The 23,720-nt window shown below is 34.1% G+C and overlaps 1 protein-coding gene across 8 annotated transcripts in view; it reads right to left on the reverse strand.

Annotated features, from left to right (window-relative positions):
* Positions 1–23,720, reverse strand: part of LOC139985593 (phosphatase and actin regulator 2) — a 389,376-nt gene that overhangs the window by 5,145 nt on the left and 360,511 nt on the right. For 4 of the 8 annotated variants that reach the window (XM_072000143.2, XM_072000142.2, XM_072000145.2 and 1 more), the window contains 6 exons: positions 23,254–23,454; positions 13,404–13,637; positions 11,429–11,678; positions 9,664–9,696; positions 5,735–5,880; positions 843–999 (listed from right to left, as the gene is read on the reverse strand). In XM_072000143.2, coding sequence (XP_071856244.1) covers positions 843–999; positions 5,735–5,880; positions 9,664–9,696; positions 11,429–11,678; positions 13,404–13,637; positions 23,254–23,454 — 1,021 coding nt within the window. The remainder of the gene's footprint in view (positions 1–842; positions 1,000–5,734; positions 5,881–9,663; positions 9,697–11,428; positions 11,679–13,403; positions 13,638–23,253; positions 23,455–23,720) is intronic. The other 4 variants (XM_072000139.2, XM_072000144.2, XM_072000141.2 and 1 more) reach the window with 4 other exon arrangements.

Here is a 23,720-nt window from a genome sequence, read left to right on the forward strand (position 1 = left end):
TCATGAGCAAGTGTAACAGCATCGATTCTAGAAAACTCGTCAATGACGATCGAGATATTCGTATTCATCCTAAAGGGGTTAGCTTGTGAAAGCAAATCCTTCGCGTTCTTGGTTTAGTCCTGAATTTATGATTCGTAGCTACGCCAATGCGAGTGCATAAATTCAAACGAAACGTTAACTACTTCGCCGGCTTGATATCGCTAACAGTTCAGGCAATGCTTTTCTATGGCCGCAGACGTCACTATTCATGGCAAAGCGAGATACGCGAGGATTCAATGGTCGTTTCAATGCAAACAATCAATGGACCGCCCTCGAATAATGTTTGCCGTGCTTTCATCTATTATCACTTATTTTATTTTACCATCGCTAAGGACGATGAGTTTATCGAAGCTTATATCGAGCTTCTTTTTCTTCTTTTTGGTATTATGAAAGTGAATCTGTTTGATTGAAAATTACCTTTCTTTGTTGGGATGGAAATAAAAGTTATTTGTTTCAGAAAGTTAATTGTACCTTGCCCTTTTTTATCTGGTTACTTTTAACGAAAAAACATTTCTCTGCTTTTATGGAAATGAATCTGTTTGATAGAAAATTGTATTTCTGTTTTAGGTAGACGAGAATAAATTTCATTTGATTTCAAAAAGTTAATTGCATTTTCTGTTTGGTCTTTTTCAGTTAGTTCCTATTTAGATTGTGAGTATGTTATATCAATTTATTAATTAGTGTAATCCTCAGAGATCAATTGAAAATTAAAAAAAGAAAAACAGAAATAATTTTATCAATTCGTTTCTTGTTTATAATAAAAAATAGGTGAAGGAAAGAAAAAATAAGGAACATTTATTCACCTGATAAGCTTGGCACCAATTGCCTCCTTCGTTTCCTGCCTCTCATTGTCCGTCTGTAGTTGAAGGATGTTCCTGTTGATGAGCTCCTGCCTATCTGGCCTGAGGGCGAGCTTCAGCGACAGCGACTCCTTGCGCGCAATCTTTGCTGCCAACCGGCCTGCAATTAGAGAAACAATTAGTTTCTTAATTAAACATCACTTATATGTTCACGAGACGCAAACTCATGGAGCTCCTTTTCGCAGATGAATATTACTTCCGAGATGACACTAATTAACTTTCTAAAGAATTTAATGGTAGAGAATAACTTAATTGCTATTAATAGCATCTTATTTTTAAATATTAGATTACAGGAATTTTTTCCGATTTTAATTTAACATTGGAATTTTTTTATTCTGCTCTACATGTTCTGTAACTACTTCCGATGTGGTGTAACCTTTCTGAAGAATTTGACACTGACTTTTTGATCAAACTATATAAGGTATTCATCGTAACGTGATTCATCGCCGCTATTTTTGAGACACTTCCGACTACCCGATAAAAAATTATTCCAAATAAGAATTAATCAACATTAAATCAACAATTGATCAATAATATAAAAATTGCAAAAAGTCTTTATATACTAAGTACAGTACTCTAAATACAGTACTCGTTATAGAATATAATAAGTAAAACAAATATCTAATAAGACCCCATTTGTTTAACTATATTCACAAAAATATATATCGTAAATTCTTAGTCCACTAATAAGATTCCTCACTGTCGCCTAAGTCAACATGCTGTATATAGACAACCAAAGTACACGTTAATTTTTCATCGATTTTTTTGTATTTTAACCACCAATTTAAATTCAATTTCGAATTACCACTGAAGAGGGAGGAACAGCTAAGGCTACGACGTATAGGAGGTTTGTATTTAAAAAAATCCATCGAGCCACAGGCGATCGACAAAGTCGACGCAGTCCAGATTGACAGCATGGTGTCATCGCACTGTTAATTCTTCCTTTAATCTTCTTCAAAAACTAAAATTCCCTTCCGAGATAATCTTCCTCGAATCAATCTCGGCCCGAGTCCGCAAATTCGTAAATGAATCGATTTGAATTAGGTTTAAATTGAATTGACAACTTCTTCAAGCTTCAAACTTCAAACTTTAAACTTTAAAGAATTTGTAGGTTCGAGAATACTGATTTAGATCTTTTAATAAATTGACGAACTTTCCATTATAGTTTCCGATGGTTCGATAGGACGATAATCTGCGTTTCGTAGGAGGATCGTTAATTCAAAACAACGCAACGGCCAGAAACACACTGAACTGCTTGCCAGCGATCTTCGAGGATTAATATAACCTTCGAGGCGTTTGCGTGATCACGCGTTTGTCTATGTGAATAAACGTATCGCGCCGGGAGTATAATTAGTTCGGACTGCGAATGCTGATTTCGTGTGTTTGGCAATCAAGCTATCGCCATCTTTTTACGACCCTTTCACGCCTCATATTTTATTCCGCAAAGTGCCTGTCCACCCTTGTTCGAAACCACTTCACTTTATCATCGTCTTTCTTATTAAGAAAAACATAAAGTACATCCTCGCTCAAACATTTTCGAAAAATTATTATACTTGCTTTAAAGTCAGAAGAATTAAATAAATAATAAGGTGGATAATAAAGTAGGTAATAAAGGTATGAAGAAATTTCTTCTGATCAGTTGTCATGCCTGTGACTTGATGCAAGAAGTGCCAATGTCAGTGTTTATAAAATTAAGATATTAGCATTGGAAGATATGTTAAAAGATTCGTTCAAATAATTTCTGACACGAAGAAGATAGAAGTTTCTGCTACTTCAAATTTCTTTTCTGATGCAAGAAGAGAGAACTAAAGCTTATGTTATCTGCCTGTTTCATGTTGACTTTGCTATCCTTTCGTGGGAAGTTTATTCTATGAAAAATGCTCACACTGGCATATACAAATGCCATTATAATCGTTTCTAGGTAGAATTGAAAATCGTCGTTTTTTATATAGGACTCAACATCGGGTTTAACTTTTTTTCTGTAAAAATATAACATTGGACACTTCTTGCACCAAGCCACAAATATAAGTGGAATTTTGTTTGTTTATGAACATATTACGGATGTTTATACACATATGCAAGACTATATGAAATAACTATATATATATAATAAGTGAAATAAATCTCTTTGCACGCAATTAAAAATGAGAAATATCCTAAGATTTTTTAACGGAAGTTAAAAGGTTTAAGGTCGCGTTTAAAAGGTTTGATTATCGCGAAGGGCTTTAAAGTTTATAATTATTTTGGTTAAAAACATATATACGCAAGGATAATTCGGACTAGCATGCTCCTTCAGGATGAAACTAAGCAAACGAACTTAACGAACGCGATCTGCTGAGCTCTTAGTTGTAGAGATACGACTGGTTTGAGTTGTTGAACGAAGCGTCGAGTAGTGTCTAATTGGATATACGAAGTGGAATTAGTCCAAGACCAGAAGTCATGTTTACGATGCAATATTTTTATACAAAATCTTCGTGCTATATTGTCGTATATTATTGTCATATTCGTTACAAAACAATTTTCACGCATTTAGTCTTTATATAATAATAATGTAATACTTTTTCACATACACAAATGAATGTATAGGAAATAAAATATTATTCGTTATGCATTATTCGAACAAAAGTGTGCTTTAACAATGCCAACATTGTTGCGGGACAACCGTTTGAAATATTGGGTTATCGAGTTTTCGCTTTATTCAAACACATAAAAGTTACATTGAATTTCTGTCTCGAACTTTTACTCTAAATTATACATGTTTAGTCTCCTTCACGAGCAATTTTGTTCTTTTAAAAATTAACGCTATCCTTCTGCCTTTCTTCCACCAGAAATGTAAAATATTATAATAATTCTTGTAACGCCATAACGCTAAATATCGCGAAAAGAACCTTTCTAAAAAAAAAAAAAAAGCTTCCTGTCTCGCGATCTTTACGCATTTATGGGAAATATAAAAGCACAAAAATATAAGGAATGTATTTATCCAAAAATATATAAAATGGTTATGTAATGGGCGAAGTAAATTTCTCAGCTAGTGTTTTTTCCTTCTTAATTTCTATAGTTAATTCTTTAGTAGATGTCTTCTTCTATATTAATTTCTTTAGAGAATTATTACTGATTAGTACTTTCCATTGTGATCTAAAAGATCACGGGACATAACATGCAAAAATATACAAAATACTCCAAAGTAGAATATTCGTTATAATATTTAGAAAATGATACAATTCTGTGCACAGACTCCATTTCTTTAATTGTGTCTAAAAATGTAAATTTGTATAAATATCCACAATCTAGCGATCAGCATAAAGTAAATTAAAGTGGGATCGGATCGAGCAACGTTAAGATGGAAAAGTAATCGAAAGAATCATTAACGATTCGCTTTAATTGCCTCGGATTAATTGTTAAGGGGTTCACGTTCACATTTGCTCAGGTTAAAGTGGGGAAGAAATTTCAATTAGAAACGGTAGTGTTGCAGCTACATCGTTTATTTAATTCCTTCCTCCAGAAGACAAAAAAAAAAAAAAAAAGAAAAAGAAAGAAACAGGAACAAAAAAGAAAAGAGGAGGGAAAGAAAAAAGAACAACGAGGATGGTATTGTGTTTCTCATTAAGCTCGACCAACACCGAACGAATCTTCCATTGAAAAAAGCTTTTATCCTTTTTGCCCTCGTTTAAGATGTTATTAAAAAATATTTCTCACGCTTGCTCCCTTAACACATCCACCGCTCCCAAAATGCAACTGCTTAACTGTGAAATGGTTTTTTTTTCCTAGAAATGAATTGGAAACTGTGAATAATAATTTTTGTCTTGACACACTGTGACTCGGCTCGTTCTTTGTCTTTATGTCAACGAAATGCGAGAAAAGATAAAAATGTGGCAATTACATAAGCAGAATTATTGTCTTGAAAATAATTGAATCAACGCAATGTATACGTCGTAACGTGTTGAAAGTGACGTTTGCAATAACTGAACTACGTTAAACGAGAGAATAAGTTAATCGTCAAGCTCGTCGATGAGTTATCGAGGCCATCGGCCACACGTGGATCGAACGGTGGTTATTCGATGCCTCAATGTTTAATAATATCAAAGTGGAGAGATGAAGAAAAAAGAAAAAAAAAAAAAAAAAAGAAAAGTTGCTAATGGAAGCGTACGGCGAACCTTGGACATATAAAAAATTCACGACAGAACTTTCCCCACGCAGAGGCAAATGAAATTAAGTCGTCTTTTGATAATCCATTAATTAACTTCCCACTGAAAAATCGATGGTTGGCCGTAGTTTTTAATAAAAAATGGAAGACGAGTTTAATGCCAGTTTCTGTCAAATTCGCCCTTAGAGCATCGAAATATCAAAGTAGTCAATGAATTTTATATATAGGACGCTGGCTGTTTTTAATAGCCAGCACATTTGACATTCTTGAGACGCCTCTATTGTGTGGATGATATGCACATGCAATTTGCGATAGACAGCTCAGTTATTGATATCACGCGCTGCATTCAACATAGGATGAAACTTTATTATAGTTTTCGCAAATATACGAGTTCTCGCTACAGGTTTCACTGCTGAATAAATTTTCCTATTTCTGTTTTAATGCAGTCTTTAGGTTATACATATTTGGATACACGTTCGATACTTTATATTATTACCATAAAATTAAGAATACTGAAAGCTACGTGAACATAACCATTTATTTAATTTAACCACTTCAGACATCCACTTCTCTATTCACCTCTATAACTCCCATAGCAGTCACTGCATTAAACTTTCCTAAACTTTTTTCCTCACAATTCCCTGGGGGCTACCTACACTAAATTTCCACCGCACTCGTTTCCGGTACTTACTTTTCTCATCGTCGTATTCATCCCTGTAGAGTACCTGTCCGTCTCCGGAATCGCCGTCAGCGTCCTCCCTTATCACGTATGGCCGCGCGTTCTCCTTGTTCTCCAAAGTGCACGCCAAAGCGAGGCCAAATCTGACCGGTCGACTGCTGAAAGAATCGCCACAAAACACATTCAATCGATTATTATTGTTATCATTCATTAAATAAAGCGCTGGTTGACGCTACTTGAATCAATGTTCTACTCTACGGCGATTCAAATACGAATATATGCGATTACGGAGGGAGATGAAATAATGGTACACGGCCTGGTAAGTATGCACTACCGATTATCAGTATCCGGATACTTCGATCGATCTGTATCAATACTATGTGAACGTTGCCAAAGTGTTCAAATTAATATGAAACCAATAAATAGAAGTAGCATTTACTACGTTTCTTACAAAGTTATCATATCAGCCTAGTCGACTACCGAATTGGGACCATTCGAAATCACTATCACGACAATTCATATTAATTAAGATGTTATACATCTATCGCTTATACTTTTTTTAACAAAATTTATATATTTATGCAATACTGTTGCAGTTAAAAGTGCGAAACTTGTATACATGGTTCTAATTTAATGGGCAGGGACTGTAAATCTAAAGTATCTGTTAAAAACATAGCAATAATATATTTTACTATCTATTATATATACTACGTATATTTACTATTTAAATATCACTGTTTGTATCGATATCTAATATCTTGCTATCAGTTTAGAAGATCCTTTTTAATGATTCGTAATTCAGAAATTAAAATAATTCTGTCAGGTTTGACAATTAGAAATACTGATTTTACTATTGCACATCGCGCTTTTGACAATAATTTAACCGCGTCACAATATTCGATTATACACAATTATGCAGGTTATATGGAATAAATTTATTGCTACTCGATTTGTCTGCAATTTCGCAATCAGAATACAGAATCTTATTAGGAATAAGCAAGTGTCCGGATACTTTCTGGCGGTAGCGTATTTATCTGCACAGTGTATGTGTATGTGACACGTTGATGAAGATAACAGAAGCAAGTTACGGATCCTCCGTGAAACGGACGTTGTCCTTGTCCGTCACGAAATGGGTTATCAAACGACGTCGACGCAGATAACGCCGTTTCCTTTCCGACGCGGATGCAACATTTTTTTTGTCATGTTTAACTTCGCGTTGCAGACTGGTTGAGATATTCGTGATACCGTGGAAAGGAAGCTGTGACAGCTATCTTCCTCTTTTTATTGTTTCTTTTGCTTTTTAAATTTGGCCAACTTGTTGAAAAAGTGTCTCATCACGGATTTTAATGGGACTTCCTTTAATCTTCGTTGATACGTATGAACGAATGGAAAAATAAAACGATTAAAAAATTGCTTAGAGTTTTTTCTCCGTCATTTTTCGTTCCAAGATGTATTTTCCCGTCATCGAGGTTATTCTTTTAATTTCGTCCGTTGTTTCTACGTATCGATGAAGATCGATTCTGATTTTAATTTGTTTCTGTTACCATTTTCAATTTATGAGCTAACAAGGAGATGGCAAGTACTGCGAAATCTTGAATGAGTTGGCTGTATGCGCATTCGATGCTTTGCGTTAATGGTAAGACAGTCCCAAAAAGATTTGAGTATGAGGCTCTTTGTTCTCGAGAAACTAGTCGAGAAGTTATGTTCTTGCTTCAGAAATTATTTAGGTTTTAATGCTTCTATTACAATCTCCACTTACAAAATGATAAAAATATCTATTATGATAAATAAAAAATAATAAAAAGCTAATAATAAAATAAAAAAGCTAAGTAAAGAATAATAAAAAGAAATTTATTAATTTCTCGAGAACAAAAGGTCATGCATTTAAATCCTTCGGGGACTGTTTCACCATCAACCTAAAGCATCGAATGTACATGCAGCCTACTCATTTGAGATTTCGCAGTTTTTGCCACCTCCTCGTAAGTAAATCTGCTAAAAAGGGATTAATATTATTATTTTACGAATTATTAAAAACGGTAGAATATAAAATTGATCTTTATACATTTAGACAAATTTACAAGGGTGTTTTTACAAAACAGAATAATTTCAAATTTATGCATCATAATCCTTTGCACTGAGTTAAGATTTAGTGCTATACGATGATATTGTGGAATTATTGTCAGAACTCTATTATTATTACTTGTTTTGTTTTTGTTTTCTGACGATGAAGATGATAGTGCGAAGGATTAGGATGCAGAATAATGTATAATAATAATAATAATAATAAAAACATAGTAACAGAAACGAGCACATAGAAAAGGTTTCAATATATTACAAACTCCAATTATTTAAACAGCTGAGTTCCAGACAGACTTAGCACCCCCCAAGTTACATTAACCTCCAGCTGTTCAAACATTGAAATGTCAGCTGAATTTAATTAACCCTTCAGTGATTAATCGTTGTACACGCACAACAATTGTATGTCACAATTTGTAAGGTATTTTAGCATGGTAATACTTTAAATTAAAAGTAGATGCTAGCTACAAATTAAAATGAAATACTCGAATTGTAGAAATAATAAAATAACAGAAAACAAGGATAGTTTCTTTGTGAATAGATGGATTTATACTCATTTATATCGATATTTTATAGTTTGACAATACGAATATATTTCATGCATTTAAGGCCATATAAGCATTAATTATAATATAAATGTAACAAATTTCAAAATCACCACCGAAGCTAATGTCACAGAAGGGTTAAAAGAAATTCTTCAAAAACATCGTGCACGAATTTTTAAAAAACAAATTGACGAACGTTAATTTCCTCGAGAAAACTTCGAAAAAGCTGTGAAGAAAAGGAGTAAATCCGAAACAACGCGTTTCTTAACCAAAAAATTCGATCGTCAGTCGCGAAAGCGAACGAGCGTAAAAAGCGTCGAAGCCGCGTGGCATTGGGAACGTAAGAAGACAAGAACTCGAAGCAAAGAACCGTCACGAACCGAGGTGACGTTTCTTAATCCATTACAGCCGACGTACGAATCGAGCTGCTTTGTACTGTCCAGCTCGATTCGTTGGCAACGATAAGGAATCTCGAGATCCTCGTTCTCGTCGATCGATGTTTCGAGGTTCTGTAGCCGCGTGAAACGCAAATAATCGGATGAGTGAAGCGTGGGCGACAGTTTTCATGGGTTTCCCTAGGGTTTTCTCATGCTTAAGGTCGTAGGTTTACCATGCTCACGGCGTTCCTGATGCTGACACAGAGATAGAAAGTAAAAGAAATAGAAAAAGAGGAAAGAGTCTCTAGAGAAAAATAGAAATATACAATAAATATATAAAAGAAAGAAAAAATAGAGCAAATATAGAGAGAGCTAAAAAAGAGCGAGAAAAGAGATAATAAAAAGAGAAGAATGAAAGAGAGTAAAATAGAAATACACTGTGCCTTGTATCAATAAAACCACCTTAAAAATTTCAATTCTTAACAGCTACAATGCAACGAAGTTTGATTAGAAGTATGCAAGATTAAATAGTTGAACTTGTAAAAGCTATTGTTGAATTAAATTTTTATATAATTAAATATTATGCTGTATGTTATCAAACAAGAATAAACTGCAAGTACATTTCTATCGTTTCTCTTTTCTCCACTGCATATAATTTGTCTTTCGTAAGGAAGAAGAGGATAAATAGTTTCTCAGTACGATATCAAACATATTTAACGTACAAAAATTGAAAACTTTTAATTGGTTCCACAGTTATGAGACCCAGCGTGTATATACAAGAGATAGAAAAATATTAAGAGAAAGAGAGAGACTAGATGATTGTTGGTTCTCTGCGATCAACCGCCGTGGGTATAAGACAAATATTTATACATATATATATATATATTTAGGTATATATACCATATTGGTTCGCGCATGCTTAGTTAGACCAATGCCCAATTACCATATTCTCATCCTAGGCCTCAACGGTGGCCTTCTGGTTAAGCATAAGAAAAATACCATACTTTTAACTAGTGACTGACACATAATGTATTTTTTGTTGTATCTTTTTTTTTTTTTGTTTTTAATGGACGGATGCGCGAAGCTACCCCTTCGTGAGATTCGCCTCACCACCGGAGCATCGTTCTCGATCCCTCCGATCCAACCTTCGAAACACACATCGCCGTCTCTTCTTTTGCTTTAACAATTGAAACGAAACACTCTCTGTACTTTACTTTGGATTTAGTATCTCGGTTGTTACGTATGAAACGCTGTCTCGTAAAGGAACCTATATAACGTTTACGCGACTGGGTAAATGTACCGCCATAGTCTGACTGCTGCTCGAAATACGACGTCGTATAAAATGTTACTGCTTGGTAGTGCACTTAAATTTCCTGTTACTTTTTCGACTTTTTTTCCAAGTGCACTTTAAGTTAAAGTCTTTTGCCCGACGAATATTCTGATTTAAATATTTGGAAATTCTTTCCTTGTACGGTGATCTCAATGATAATTAATAGACGACATTAGCGTATCGGTAATTAGGAGGAACTTGTGAGTTACAGAAATCTGTTGGATAAATAATTTTAAGAATTTTGTAAGTGCGCTTTAAGTTATGGTTTTTCGTTTGATAAGACTTCTGAGTGAAAAATTTGGAAATTCATAATATTGTGTTATTTTTTTTCTAAATATCAAGGTTTCCTTGCATACTAATTTGGAAACTATATGTTATAGTGATATTCGTGAATTAATGAGTAGAAGGATATAGAGTCCCTTTGTACACGGAGCCAATAATAGTTTTTGTAAAAAATGTAAAAAATTCGCAAGATCATTTATTTGTAAATATTAAGTCAATTTCATCAATATCAAGAGTTTTGTATCGACTCAATTTGCAGATTACAACTTAAAAAATGTGTTTCACTACGCTTCTACTAAAACATAAATGATCTATTTCAAAAAATTGTAGAACTTCATTCCTTAAATTTTGGACCATAGCGTATGACGTTTAAATTCGACGAATGTAATGTAAAATAGTCCACGGAATCGAGAAAATCGAGTCGTTACTATCGAAATTCGTTGAAATAATATCGAAAGTAGCACGACGCGCATCCATTTGAACGAAACGATGAGTGAAAGGGAACCTGCAATAGAAAAAGAAAGAGAGTATGCGGGAACACGGTGCACGTGCGCGTGAGAGAGATGACAAGGCCGGAAGGTGAAGAACGATGTTCCAGACGAGCTTCTTCAGAGTTTCCAGGCGTTTTTTCATTAAAACCAGCACGCTAATTAAACTCAAACAATTCGTCCTTAATTTCAATCGAATCTTTTATTCTCTATACCAAAGTCGTTTGACTATTATCAAGAAATTCTTCCAATAAAATCACAATTAAACGAAAGAAGATATCTTACTATCGATGCTTCCGAACCCCGAAGAAGACTCGTTTTGTTTCGCGACGAATCTTGTGCTTGATCGAAAGAAAGACTCGCGGGCACTTTGTTGAATTATTCCTTTTCGAGAAATATTTCTTTTTCATATAACATTTTTAACGATGGAAATTAGAAACCTTCTTATATAGAAATATATTTCTTCCTAAGAAATTTTCCTGATAGTTTAAATTAAAAGCTTGATGAATCTTTTTCTCTGTTTTCTTGTACGACCATCGAGTCTTTCGAGAAGAAAGGTGCCTGAAGGGCTTCCCGTCAGCAGAGAAATCGCTTGCTGTTGCACTAACTTGAAGGAGGCATGCAGCTCCTGACGAAGGGTCAACGGCCTGTTCTCCTGCGTTGGCGTGTTCTGTGGCGTGCCAGGCCCACTTCCGGAACCCCTCTTCTTCAGCACACTCTTCAGCGGCACCGCGTGAAACTTAGGCTCCTTCGCGGGGATCTCCTCGACCCTAGACGTGTCGATGGCCGGGTCCGGCTGCGACATCCTCGGCACGTACATGTTGTCCTCTTCCTCCACGTCGAAGTCTTCTTCGTCCTCTGTGATAGACGGAGGAAAAATAATTGTAGGATGTGTTTTTAGTAAATTAAATGATTGAATTTTCTATGTGTTGTTATTATCGATTTTAAAGAAAGACAGATCATTAGATAGATTGTTTTTAAGGTGTAAAAAGGGAATATGCTTAAGAAGAATACAAAAACATATCGAATGTTTTAGTGTTGAAATCGAGATACTAAAATATTTTGGATACTGTTTTATTTATACTAACAGAGAAAAATGGCACATCAAAGTTTGACTTTGAGTAAAGTTTTGCCCTTTGGAAAATAATAGGAGATTATTTACTGCTAGTGGAGTATCCACATTTAAGGCCACACAGATTTTAGAGAATTACCTTGAATTTTCCAAAAAATTTTTGTCAGTTGACGTTTAAAATTCGTTCGTAAAATTACGCATTTCTGCTTCTCGGAATTATCTATTCTTAGAAGCCATCTTCGAAACATATATTTTATAAAATACCTTCAAAGATACTGCAGGAAAAGAAACAATTCCAAATTCATAGATATTGAGATAGATTCGATATCTCGAGTCTTAAACTGCAGTAGTGCTCTAAACAGATAAACTTTAGCGTCTAACCAATTTTATGGCCTCGTTATATTGATGGCACCGACAGTACGTATTTTTATGGTACGATTAAATTGAATCGATTTTAATATTGTTGTTTAACGGTTATTGTTTACATATTTAAAAATTTTAGAAATTACAGCTTTTCTATCGTTGCAGTATATTATAGGTAGGTATTATGAAAAATCCTGAGAATTATTTTTGAATAATTTTCAAGACGTGGTAAATATAATTAATGAAATTCCCTTTTAACACGTTCGTCGCCATGTCGCACATATCTATGCGACGGGTATACTTCCGTGGGGACCCCGTCGCCAAAGTATGGTGACGCTCTTCTTGTTCGAGTAAATTAAATATACGATACTATATATATAGGATATACAACATAAAAATATTAAAAACACATTATACCATACTTTTTATTAATTTATATTCCATTATCCTATATATATATATTATATATTATATATATATTATATATTACATTATCCTATATCGTATGGTATTCGTTAAAACATTCCAAACACATTTGGGGTGATTTTGGGCACTTCGAAAAATAGTTAGACTTCGTCATCACTACTCTCCTCACTTACAAATATATTTTCACGCTGTTTATTGAACATTTTGAGGAGGAAAAAATCACTGATGTACGTCTCACAAGTATGCTTCTCGACTAAATGAAAGATCTCAGATATCTGCCATGAGATCCCTCGGAATACTCTAGCTGGATAGCTTATCGCTTTCTCCATTACAGAAATAAATAATCTTTTCTTTAGAACGAATCGAAGGGGATAAACAATGAATCGAAGGGGACAAACAGTCGGATTTGGGCCCCGCAGGGAACTTAGCCGAATCACGCTGGGCGACGAACGTGTTAATTAAGAAAAAGTCAAACTTGGAATATAACAAAAATTTTTTCAACTCTGAAAATCTAATAAGAGCGCAAGAATAAAAAACAAATGAAAAGATTTTACCAGACTTATAAATTTGTATAACAACCCATTGATATAACATAATATTTATTATTAATATAATAAAGTATACGAATAAAAATGAAAGATACCAATGATTCATATATTATGTTAACAATAGCAGAATAAACGGTATATATATATAATGAACAGTAGACCTTTGGTACATACCTTCTTCTTCGTAGTCGGACGACAAAGGATTCCGTATTTGCCGTTGCTTAGCCAACAAGAGGGTAGGACTCGAAGAGCTGAACATCGGAGGAGGCGGAATCGGCCCAATTTCGCTCAGAGGAATCGGCGGTTCCGGAAGTTCCGACAACATCAACGTATTCTGAGGTGGGAGAGGATAACACCTCTCGATTACCTGCTGGTTTTCGCTGCTTTGGTCTAGGACCCCCTTCTCCACTGAAAACGGATAAAACAAATAATTTGTTAGTCCACCTCGTTTACTTTATTTACTAATTACATTTTATCAATTATCTTTATATATAATTAATAAATTGTAGTATCGTGGTAAAAAAGCCTAAAAGATATCGGGTAAACCATAAATATTGTCGCGAGCCAAGGTGCCGACAGGACCATCAACGTGCCGTCGGTCCTTCGGTTGAATAGTTTCGTAGAAAAAAAGCCTACGTAACTTTGGCCACAAGCGTTTGCGTAACACGTGCGTGGTGAGACTAAGACAAAGGGATAAAAGGGATGCTAAGTCAGAAAGACAAATTCACGGTCAGTTTTAGTAGAGAAGTCAGAAGGTGTAAATCGAGAAGTCAGAGAGTGCGAGTTGCGTTGTCGAGAGAGTGTGGTCCGCGTGAGAGAGAGAGAGAGAGAGAGAGAGAGAGAGAGAGAGAGAGAGAGAGAGAGAGAGAGAGAGAGAGCGTTGGATCCGTTGTGACGAGAGTTTTTTTTAATTTATTTAGTAGATTATTTACAATCAATTGACATACAGAATTTTAAGTAAACTTTTTTGGCGTGGTACTGTAACTTGCATTATAAAAGTTTATAGTATGTTTGATTTTAGTTGAATCTAATGCTTCAGTCTAAGGGGTATTTCTTTTTTAGTCTGTGGATCTGATCCGTCGTGTCCAGTAATTGGGTTTTGGTGGTTGTTAACTCTTATATTATATCTGTTTCTGAACTTGGATATTTCTTCTTTGACTGTTGGTATCTTAAGGTCGCGATGTATTGTTTCGTTGTTAACATACGAAGGTGCATCTATTAAGGATCTTAGACTTTTTGATTGGAATCGTTGAAAAATTTCTATGTTGGAGTTGCTCGCTGTTCCCCATAGTTGGATCCCATAGGTCCAAACAGGTTTTAATATAGCTGTGCCGAGAGTTGCAAATTAATTATTGAGTTGTCTAAAGTATAGTACGTTATTGCGATTAGTTCATGTTAAACAACCATCCTTTCCTGTTTAATCAACATCTGTACAATTCATTCATTCATGAATAAATCATTATTTGTTACTCCCCGATACTACAAAATTTTATTATATTGATTCTCTATAAAGTAATTTTATTTATTATATTTGTCAATATACTACTGTATTTAATTATAGTATTATATTGGTACTTATACTTAACAAATTATTCATAACAATCATTGGTTCATAAATTCTAGATGATAATGAAAAGCTATAATCGATTATACATTTTTTATGTTACAAGCAAATAATTTTTTATTATAGAAGATTAAATTACATAACTGTAAACGCCAAAACATGGTAGAAAACTAATATAACATGTATGTATGAATCGTAGAAGTGGTAATACAATTATACGAAGTATAAAAGCGATTTAAATTAAAGATTCGTAAGGTAATAGAATTGTGGACGTATCTAGGCACTTGGAGAGTCGTTCTATCGCATATTCTATTGGACTGAATCTCAATACTTCCGATTGAATTCGAATATAGAACGCCCTACTTCTCTAGGGTGGATCGAGTGACAAGGAACATCCTATGAAATTAGAATCTTTGAGATCGTTTTTATTATTCTATACCTTGAAAGGAAATTCTAGTTCAGCCTCGTAGTACCACGAATGATTAAATTTACTTAAAATTATGTTTACTAAAAACAGACATCGTATAAAATTCTTATAAAGAAGCGAAAATAAACAATTCTCAACATTTTTTCATTTTCAATCGTGTATCAGTATACACGATTAACGTTTAATTTTAAAGAAATCGGTCAATCGTCTCGACGCAACGGCAATTAAAGGAAGTTGACTATTGGATTCATATCTTCTATAAAAATTAATTATACAAAATTATCGCAATCTTCAAGACAACGCAACACGTTAATAACCACGGAAACACATCATTATCCTATCGCCGTTAAATTTACTCCGCATGTTCTTCAATCTCACTTAACAGCGTCCCAATATCTCTCTCGTAATTCATCAGCTCTCTGCGATCTCCACCAATCTATCAAGTGCACCTAATCAATCCTAACAATCTCTCGTTTCGATCAATTCGAAATGACAATTTCCCCCCTATTATACCATATTCACATAACGTAGTTGGAATGCAACGATGGAAACGAGAATGTCACGATCGGTGGACAACGTTATTCATGGCCACTTCTCTCCAAGATGGAGGAGAGAAAACGTGTGCCAATCCTTTCGGGAAATATGATTCATCGGGGAGTATAGATCCGGCGGAAGCTTGGCAAGTAAGTATGCATTGCTGGTTCCGTTCGTCGCCGTGACAAATTGTGAAATTCCACCTCCGCGAGTTTTTTTCCCACGGATTCCCCTGTGACGCTCATATTCTCTCCTCTTTTTCTCTTTCTTTACTTCTACTCCTCCCGGTCCTCCGTTTCCTCATTTTTTATCCACCACCCGCTGTATCATTTGCGTCACGGTTCATTTGTCACGAGAAATTCTCGCGTAAACCGTAATAAATGAACGCAGCGCGGATTCGCCAGACGACACAATGTAACAGAGATTTTTGCTAAATTTCAAATTCCTCTCTTTTTTGCTGCCGCACGGAACTGTCGAAGCTTTCCTCACTTTTTCCTCTTTCTTTATTTTTGCAACGGATTTGTCGAATTTTCGAACGTTGGGTTATTTTGGCATTGAAGCTGATGAAATGGGTTTAAAAGTTTCTAGCGACATCGATGTAAATGATATTTAGTATGTCATCCATGTTCGTGAAATAACAAGATGCTATTTTTTATTTGTTCTATAACATAAGCAAATTTAGAATTTATTACAGATTCCAATGCATTTTAGTGACTACTTTAGTATTCATTCTTAAGTCGGAACTTATTAAGTATTACTTAATTTAGTGTACTTATTAAGTCGGAACTGTTAAGTATTCATTGATGGTTCTGTTTGTTCTACAATCAATTTTATCAATTATTCGTAAAAAATGCGTTTTATATTAATTACTTAATTAATTCAAGAAAAAGGTATATAGATATAAAGTATATTTCCAGTTTACATTATTACACAATACTTTTATAACTGAAACGTCTATAATTTATTAATGTCTTTCTAATAGTTTAATATTAAATAAACTTGTAATTTGTAATAAAAGTAAGGAAAAGGAAACAAGTGCTTGAAACGTGTAATTTTGTATAGTAATTTTTCATATCGCATGGAACGTGTAATTTACACCATATTAACACGAATATCTTTATTCGAATTTATTCTAAAACTCAAGTACGATGTTCTGCGAACTTCAAAGGCAGCTAATTAAAAGCTAATTTAGCCATCTATTCATACTAATTTCCATCTACACACGTTCATAATTTGTTTATCGAAGTATTTCAGAATCAACAAGTTCTAACGTCGTCGCTTCGCAGAAAAAGTTGCTCGATATTTTATAAAGTGACTCAGTGAGCAACTTTCATTTAAACTTCATTAAAAACCTTTTTTCTCTATCCGTCAGAAATTTCCCGAGGTTCATTTAAAAAATTGCTTTCTAAAAATGTAAAATGGCCAATTAAATAGATTGTCGCTTTTATGAAGAGTCAGTAGAATTTCCTACGATAAATGTCCAAATACTTTCGCGAGTGAATGTATTTTTAAAATGTCAATTACAAATAAAGTAATATCCTTGGCAATTTTAACAAGATTAACGAGTAGAAAATTGGTTCACAAACCACCAGCTTTCGGTTAGGGCATTCGAGGAATTCGTGCGATCTCGTGCAACTATGCGCGAAGTTGTTCCCGCCGAAATTTCGGACACTGGCTTGCGGTTAGGTGTCCAGAGAAGTTATTTAACATTTTTGCGACCAGCACGAGAAATTTATGGCTCGCTCAGTAACTTGGTATTTGTGGTATTTTCTTTCAGGTGCACGTAAATCCGAAAATTTATATCGACGATGCGAATTAAGTGCGGTGGAATTCGGATTTGAAAATAATAAAGAAATTGTTAAAGGGAAATCATTATTTAAGAATTATCGCCTCATTTAAAATTTTATATCATATGTATCCCATTCAAATAAATATATACGTGTGCTAAATATTTTATAATACCTATGTATATTTTCAGATTCGTTTCAAACATCACCAGCATAATCTTCTTAATTCTCGCACTCATTTAAAAATTATGATAGTCTCGTAACAGTGTCAACGAAATTTCAAAATATTCCGTGTAAAACACATAACGTACTCATAAATATTCATAAAAGGTACTTGTTAAGTTGTAACATATTAAATGTCTACCTTCGAGTATAAATATTTTTAAATCTAAATCTTTCTCTTTTTAATAAATATTTCAAATTTCAATGAAGCGTGATTCTTCAAAAAACAGACATTTCATGTGTTACAACTTTAATCACGGAACTTTCATTATTAAAAATTAGTTTCATCAAAGCGAATTATTTAATAATACTAGGAAGTATTGATATTTTAAATAAAATGAATATATATAATATAACGTAATAATACAAATACATAAATTTTGAAATTTATAGTAATATAAGTGTGCTTTCGTGATCACACATGTCTTTTATTTTCCTAACGCTCATATCATCAACTTCCAGTACAATTTTCCCACAAAATAAAGCAAATTATCCTATTTATCAATTGCAATAAACGATCGACTCACGACAAATGTTTTGATTTCACGCGACAATCTTCCAGCGAGAATCCTCAACACGTTCGAATGTAACTCCATACCATCACGAAATAGTCACAATATAACAAAGAATCGTATCGTACACCGTGTCACCCAACCTCGTTTCCGTCTTGTCACGCTATTTTTCAAAGTTTAGATCGTGCTCTCCAAATGATGCGATTTCTCTAGAACGCGACCCTATCTTTGAGAATCCACTGATCGAACGAAATTCCGTGAAAGGGAACAAACGACGCTTTCTCGAAACGAAAGAGGATCAGAGCAAGGATAAGAGGAGCTAAAAGGGAGCGGAAGCAGCCCTGGGGTGATTAAAGATAGAGCCTCGAGTCGCGATAGTCTTGAAATTTCGTGTCTCTCAAGGCGAAGGAGTAGAAAACATCAAACACTACTTACGAGGCTAAGAATAAGACGTACAAGTATCGCTCTTGTTCATTTAATTATAAAAGGAGAACTGATGGAATGTAATGCTGTTAAGAACAATCCTAAATAAGAAAGGAATAATTAAAATCCTTGTATAGCTCTTATAAAATTCAAAGTTAATAATTAGATTTTTGGTAAGCAGTTTATTTTCATTCGGAATTATTTTATATTAAAATTCTTCTTCCTATCCGCAAAGTGACATTCAAATCAGAAATTCAACAAAAATGTACTTATTAGATTTTCCTTCTGCGATCTTCATATGTTACTACATAATAATAATAATATTATACTATATAATTATAAAACGTGAGTATCGATGTTTCTTCTCAAATGTGCTCCAAGAATTAAATATTCAACGGGACACTTGCTCTTATCAGTGTATGAAGTAAAAAAGTTTCACCTCCCAAATGGAAATTATTACGAGGAGGAAAAAATGGGAACGTTTTCCTTACGGTCCTTTTAAAATTCACGGAGAAGCTTCTCCCAGAGATCTTGTTTCTTGATATCTGTCTATGTACCGGAGGAAGATTTCGTCAGAAAGTAAATTCGACAGTGGTGGACGTGGTTGTAGAGGGTTAGGTAGAAGTCGAAGATAAAAGCGAACTTTGAAGTTTCGAAGGTAAACGAGAGTTTTAAAGACGATTTACGTGACGAAAACCGACGGCACAGCTTCCCGGGAAAATTCGCCATCGATCCGACGGGAACTTCCGCGGCCACTTAAAAATCAAGACGTCTTTCTCTTTTATACTTGTCCTTGCACTTAATGGGAACTTTCGTGACAGTTCGAATTATCGGTACGTTGCAATCTTCTTATGAAACAATATTTTCTTAGTATGCTTGGGCGAGTTGATTCGATTTTAAGACATTGGCAACTTCATAGGCTTACTAAAATGTTCGAACACCTGTGGAAACTTATTCCGAATATACTGTACGTGTTATACAAAATAGTTGTTTATGATATAGAACACGATACAATTATCGAAGTCTGAAACAAACCCAAAAACGTACATAGAAGCTGTGAGATATTTATTGCAAACATATCCGTCACAAGGATCAGAAAATTATTTATTGATAATAAGTCTTGATATTTAATGGTAGTTCCCTTTAGTATTAATTGCATATTTAAGCCAACTATTTGTACTGCATATTACTTTTTTATTTCGTGTATGCTTGTAATAAACGTTTCATATCTTGTGCATGTTAGATGTAGAAATGATTTTTTTCAGACAATAAAAACTTCCATTATACGCAAAAATCGAAAAGAATTCGTTTGTGCATGTAATAAATTTCCATATTGATTTCAAATTTTATCATTATAATCGTGATAGTTTCCGTACAGAAGACAAAGATTAATTTAAAAAATGTTTTATTTACTTATTCTTAAATTTGTACTATCTAATCTGGATGATTTTTCGCTCGAAGAATTTACTAAAGCTGAGAATATTAGAATTTACGAGCGGATATACTTCTCATGACTTATGACGCGCAACCACGTCTGACCATAAACGCATTACTTCCACTTGCGCTCTGTTCTACTCGCTTTAACATTTTACTACGTTGCTTGTTTCATGCTCGTGTAAATTCGTATACGTGTGTTATCTCTGGTTCATTATTTTATATTTACGTCGTTTTAAATTGTAGCAACTGAACTGTCGTTTATTTAACGTTATTCTTTGTTCTGCATTTTCATTAAATGTCTGGTTTATTTTTAAGCTTATCGTTCACGTTATATAAAATTCTCTTATTCTAAGTTCGTTCTTTGTACACTTCTGTACATCCTTTCTACTAAAGAGAAGTTTAAAAATCTTGAAAAAATAGTTAGAATCATACTTAATTTTTCAACATTACGATAATAATTAAATTGTGGAATTTGATACAGTTGTGGAATATTTAAAGGCACAAAAATTCATAGAATGCATGAAATGTGCAGAATCATCTACGGTATCCAAAGTAGAATCATTATAATGTTTAGAATTTTAGAGAGAGAATTTCAATTTAATTATGTTCATAAAACTATAACCATCTGCGATATAATAATACTGAATTTCATATTTCCTCGTAAGAACATATGATAGAAATAAAAAGAGCGAAGGAAGGAATTAAAAAGAAAGATTAAATGGCCAGGAAAATTTCATTTTCTTTCACTTTTATCGCAAGATACTTTCTACTAGTGACGCTGTTTTATATTCAACGCGTTTAATCGGAATTAAACATCCTTACGGAAAAATATTCTATATAAAATAACAAATAATGTTGTTTAAAAATTCATTATTATTTTTATCGTCGATGTTCCCCGAAGGAATAACGAACGTCATAAGCGAACGATGCAATCATTTTCGATCGTGTCACATCGATATCGTCGTTGGAATTTAATAGCACGCCATAAAAAAGGGGTAACGAGCATCACGATATTAAATTGGCTGAAAGTTTTCTGATAATAGTAAAAAATCGTAATTTCACCGCGGGTATAATATCGATGCGACGTCGTTTCATATAACGTCGAGTTATTCGTTGCTCGGCCATTCAACCCTTCCCGCCCTATTTCTTTTTCCCAGTAGTTATTATTTTAATCGTAGCACGATCAACCTGATAATCTGAAAACCGATAATCGGTATGAAAGTAATGGACGTTGGTCGTATTACTTTCACTTCATTCATCGATCCTTTCATTCGAAATGTTATGAATGAATCGTATGCAATTGAAAAGATCAGTGGAAAAGCGATATAAAATACATTTGAATTTTCTAATAGAAGTTTTCTAGCTAAAAGTTTAGTAGAGTTTAATCACTACGATTTTATCTGAAATTTTCCATAACAAAGTTTCTCCAAACAATCCAACATTACTATGTTATGTGAGGTAGGAAAATCGTAAAACATATTTTTTGGTCTACTTTTGCTTTCAAAGGAAAATGATGTAAATTAGTTGGTACATGGACTATGGCGTTCTAGCTATTAATTATTTTGTTCCACATTTATGAGGAAGTTATTTTTTACTTTTAGTATTTGCGATTTTATTCAGGTCAGCCTTTCAACTTGTAGAACATGTCTCGCGATACACGCCACTTCCTGTTAACGAGCTGTCGTAACTCAGAGTATTATTAGAATCATCTTGTTTTATGTTTCGAGAAACACGCGTGATTACGCGCTCGATTTTATACAGTTTCCCTTTTATCGTCCAGTGATTACGTAATGAAAAAAGTTCTTTCGACTATTTCGCGTAGAAATTAATGAAAAATCAGCGCATGCAACGAAAATGTTGGGCTACCTAGATATACAAGCGATGAGAAGAGTACCGTTCCAAAATTGTATACGAAACATGTTGGAAATAATTAATGAACGTAATAAAATTGACGCACGCATATGTGATCAAGCAATGAATAGAGAATAATTAATGATACTGCTAAAATTCAGAAATCCTGATTTTATGAATATTTCGGTGGAAATATTAAATTTTTCATTACTTTATTATAAACGCCATGAAAGTAAAATAACTTGTACTTTCTGTTCTATTTTTGTAATTGCTTTCAAAAGTAATTAAATATATACTTAATAAATAATGATACTTAATAAATAAATTTCAAACAATTGGTATTAGTATCTCTACTAAATAAATGAAATTTTTAAGAAAACGCGAATTGTATCGCATGACCTGGAAACTTAGAAATTCTGCACAATATCTCTCTATAAATTTTCTACTTCTCATCCGTCATATTTAACACCTACTCCTTATAATCTAATCTCTCCCATTTATGGAAGGCTTATTAACGATGATGTATTTTGTGGATCGTTGAAGACAATTAGTTCAACACGTTCGAACAATTTATGGCAGGTATTTATTGTTAGACCGCGTGTGCAATTGAACAATAATAAGATCAGTAAATTGGAAAATAAATTACTAGCGATTCGTTGGTTTTATCATCGATAAGATACTAATAATCATCGCGATAGTCATGTCTCGTTGCAGTGTAAATAAAATTTCAAAAATCCATAAAACTTTTCTATTATAAAAGTTAAAATATTTTCGTGAGTCGCTGTATATTACATTTATCGCATAAGATGTAATACAGTACTTAAGAAGCTATTTTATATTCTACTGTTAATCTACTGATAATACATCACATACACCGACACAGTATTTTCAGTATGGTGGCGTTGCCTCTGACTTAAGTAGCTAAAGGATTAGTCTGTGGCTTCTAATAAATTTTAAAAGAACGTTTAGATCAAAGGAGCAAGATATAGAACGGAAGCAAGAGCATCTATTCGTCCAGTGTTGATGGTCATCGAGCAATTTGTTCATAAATTCATTTACAATAATCGAATGTGCATTCTTAAAATATTTTTCTGATTTCCCATTCAATGAACAATCGTCAAATGGCGAACGAACGTTCTTCGTTTCTTTCGTTTTTCTAAATTCTTTTACTAAATTTTATTATCATTTATTCGTTTGGTCTAAATGCAGCATAGAAATATCAGAAAAGAATTGGAATTGCGCGGTGATACAGAATATCTGTACTCACACTCAGTGTCGAACAAGATCAGTCTCCTGGCTACCACCCTGGCTTCCAGGGTGTTCGGCCTACTCGGCTTTTGCTGGTTCCCCGAATTCGGGGGTGCCACCGAGATCGGCACGGTCGTAGCCGTGCCCTGATTCGCTTGCGGCTCACCGCTCGGCGATACCGCGCCATTTGCACTCTGTTCAGTCTTTTCCTTCTTCGGCTCTGCAACAGAAAAAAAAATTCCAGACCGGTCAGAGCGGGACCAGAGACAATGGTCAGGGATCGCGCGAGCGGTTTTGCCTTTTATCTATTTTATCGATTCTATATCTCGTGCACCTTCTACCTTTTAATCCAGAATTCTTTCTTTCGTTAATGCATTATCTGGTTTTCAAGCGAATCGTTGGTCTTTCAACAGTCTTAAACTTTTCAAAGTTCTAGATCGCACCTTTCGTTCCGATTGTTGTACTTTTGTTTCTTTTCTTTAACTT

Source organism: Bombus fervidus, chromosome 3, assembly GCF_041682495.2.
Source record: "Bombus fervidus isolate BK054 chromosome 3, iyBomFerv1, whole genome shotgun sequence".
NCBI lineage: Eukaryota > Metazoa > Arthropoda > Insecta > Hymenoptera > Apidae > Bombus > Bombus fervidus.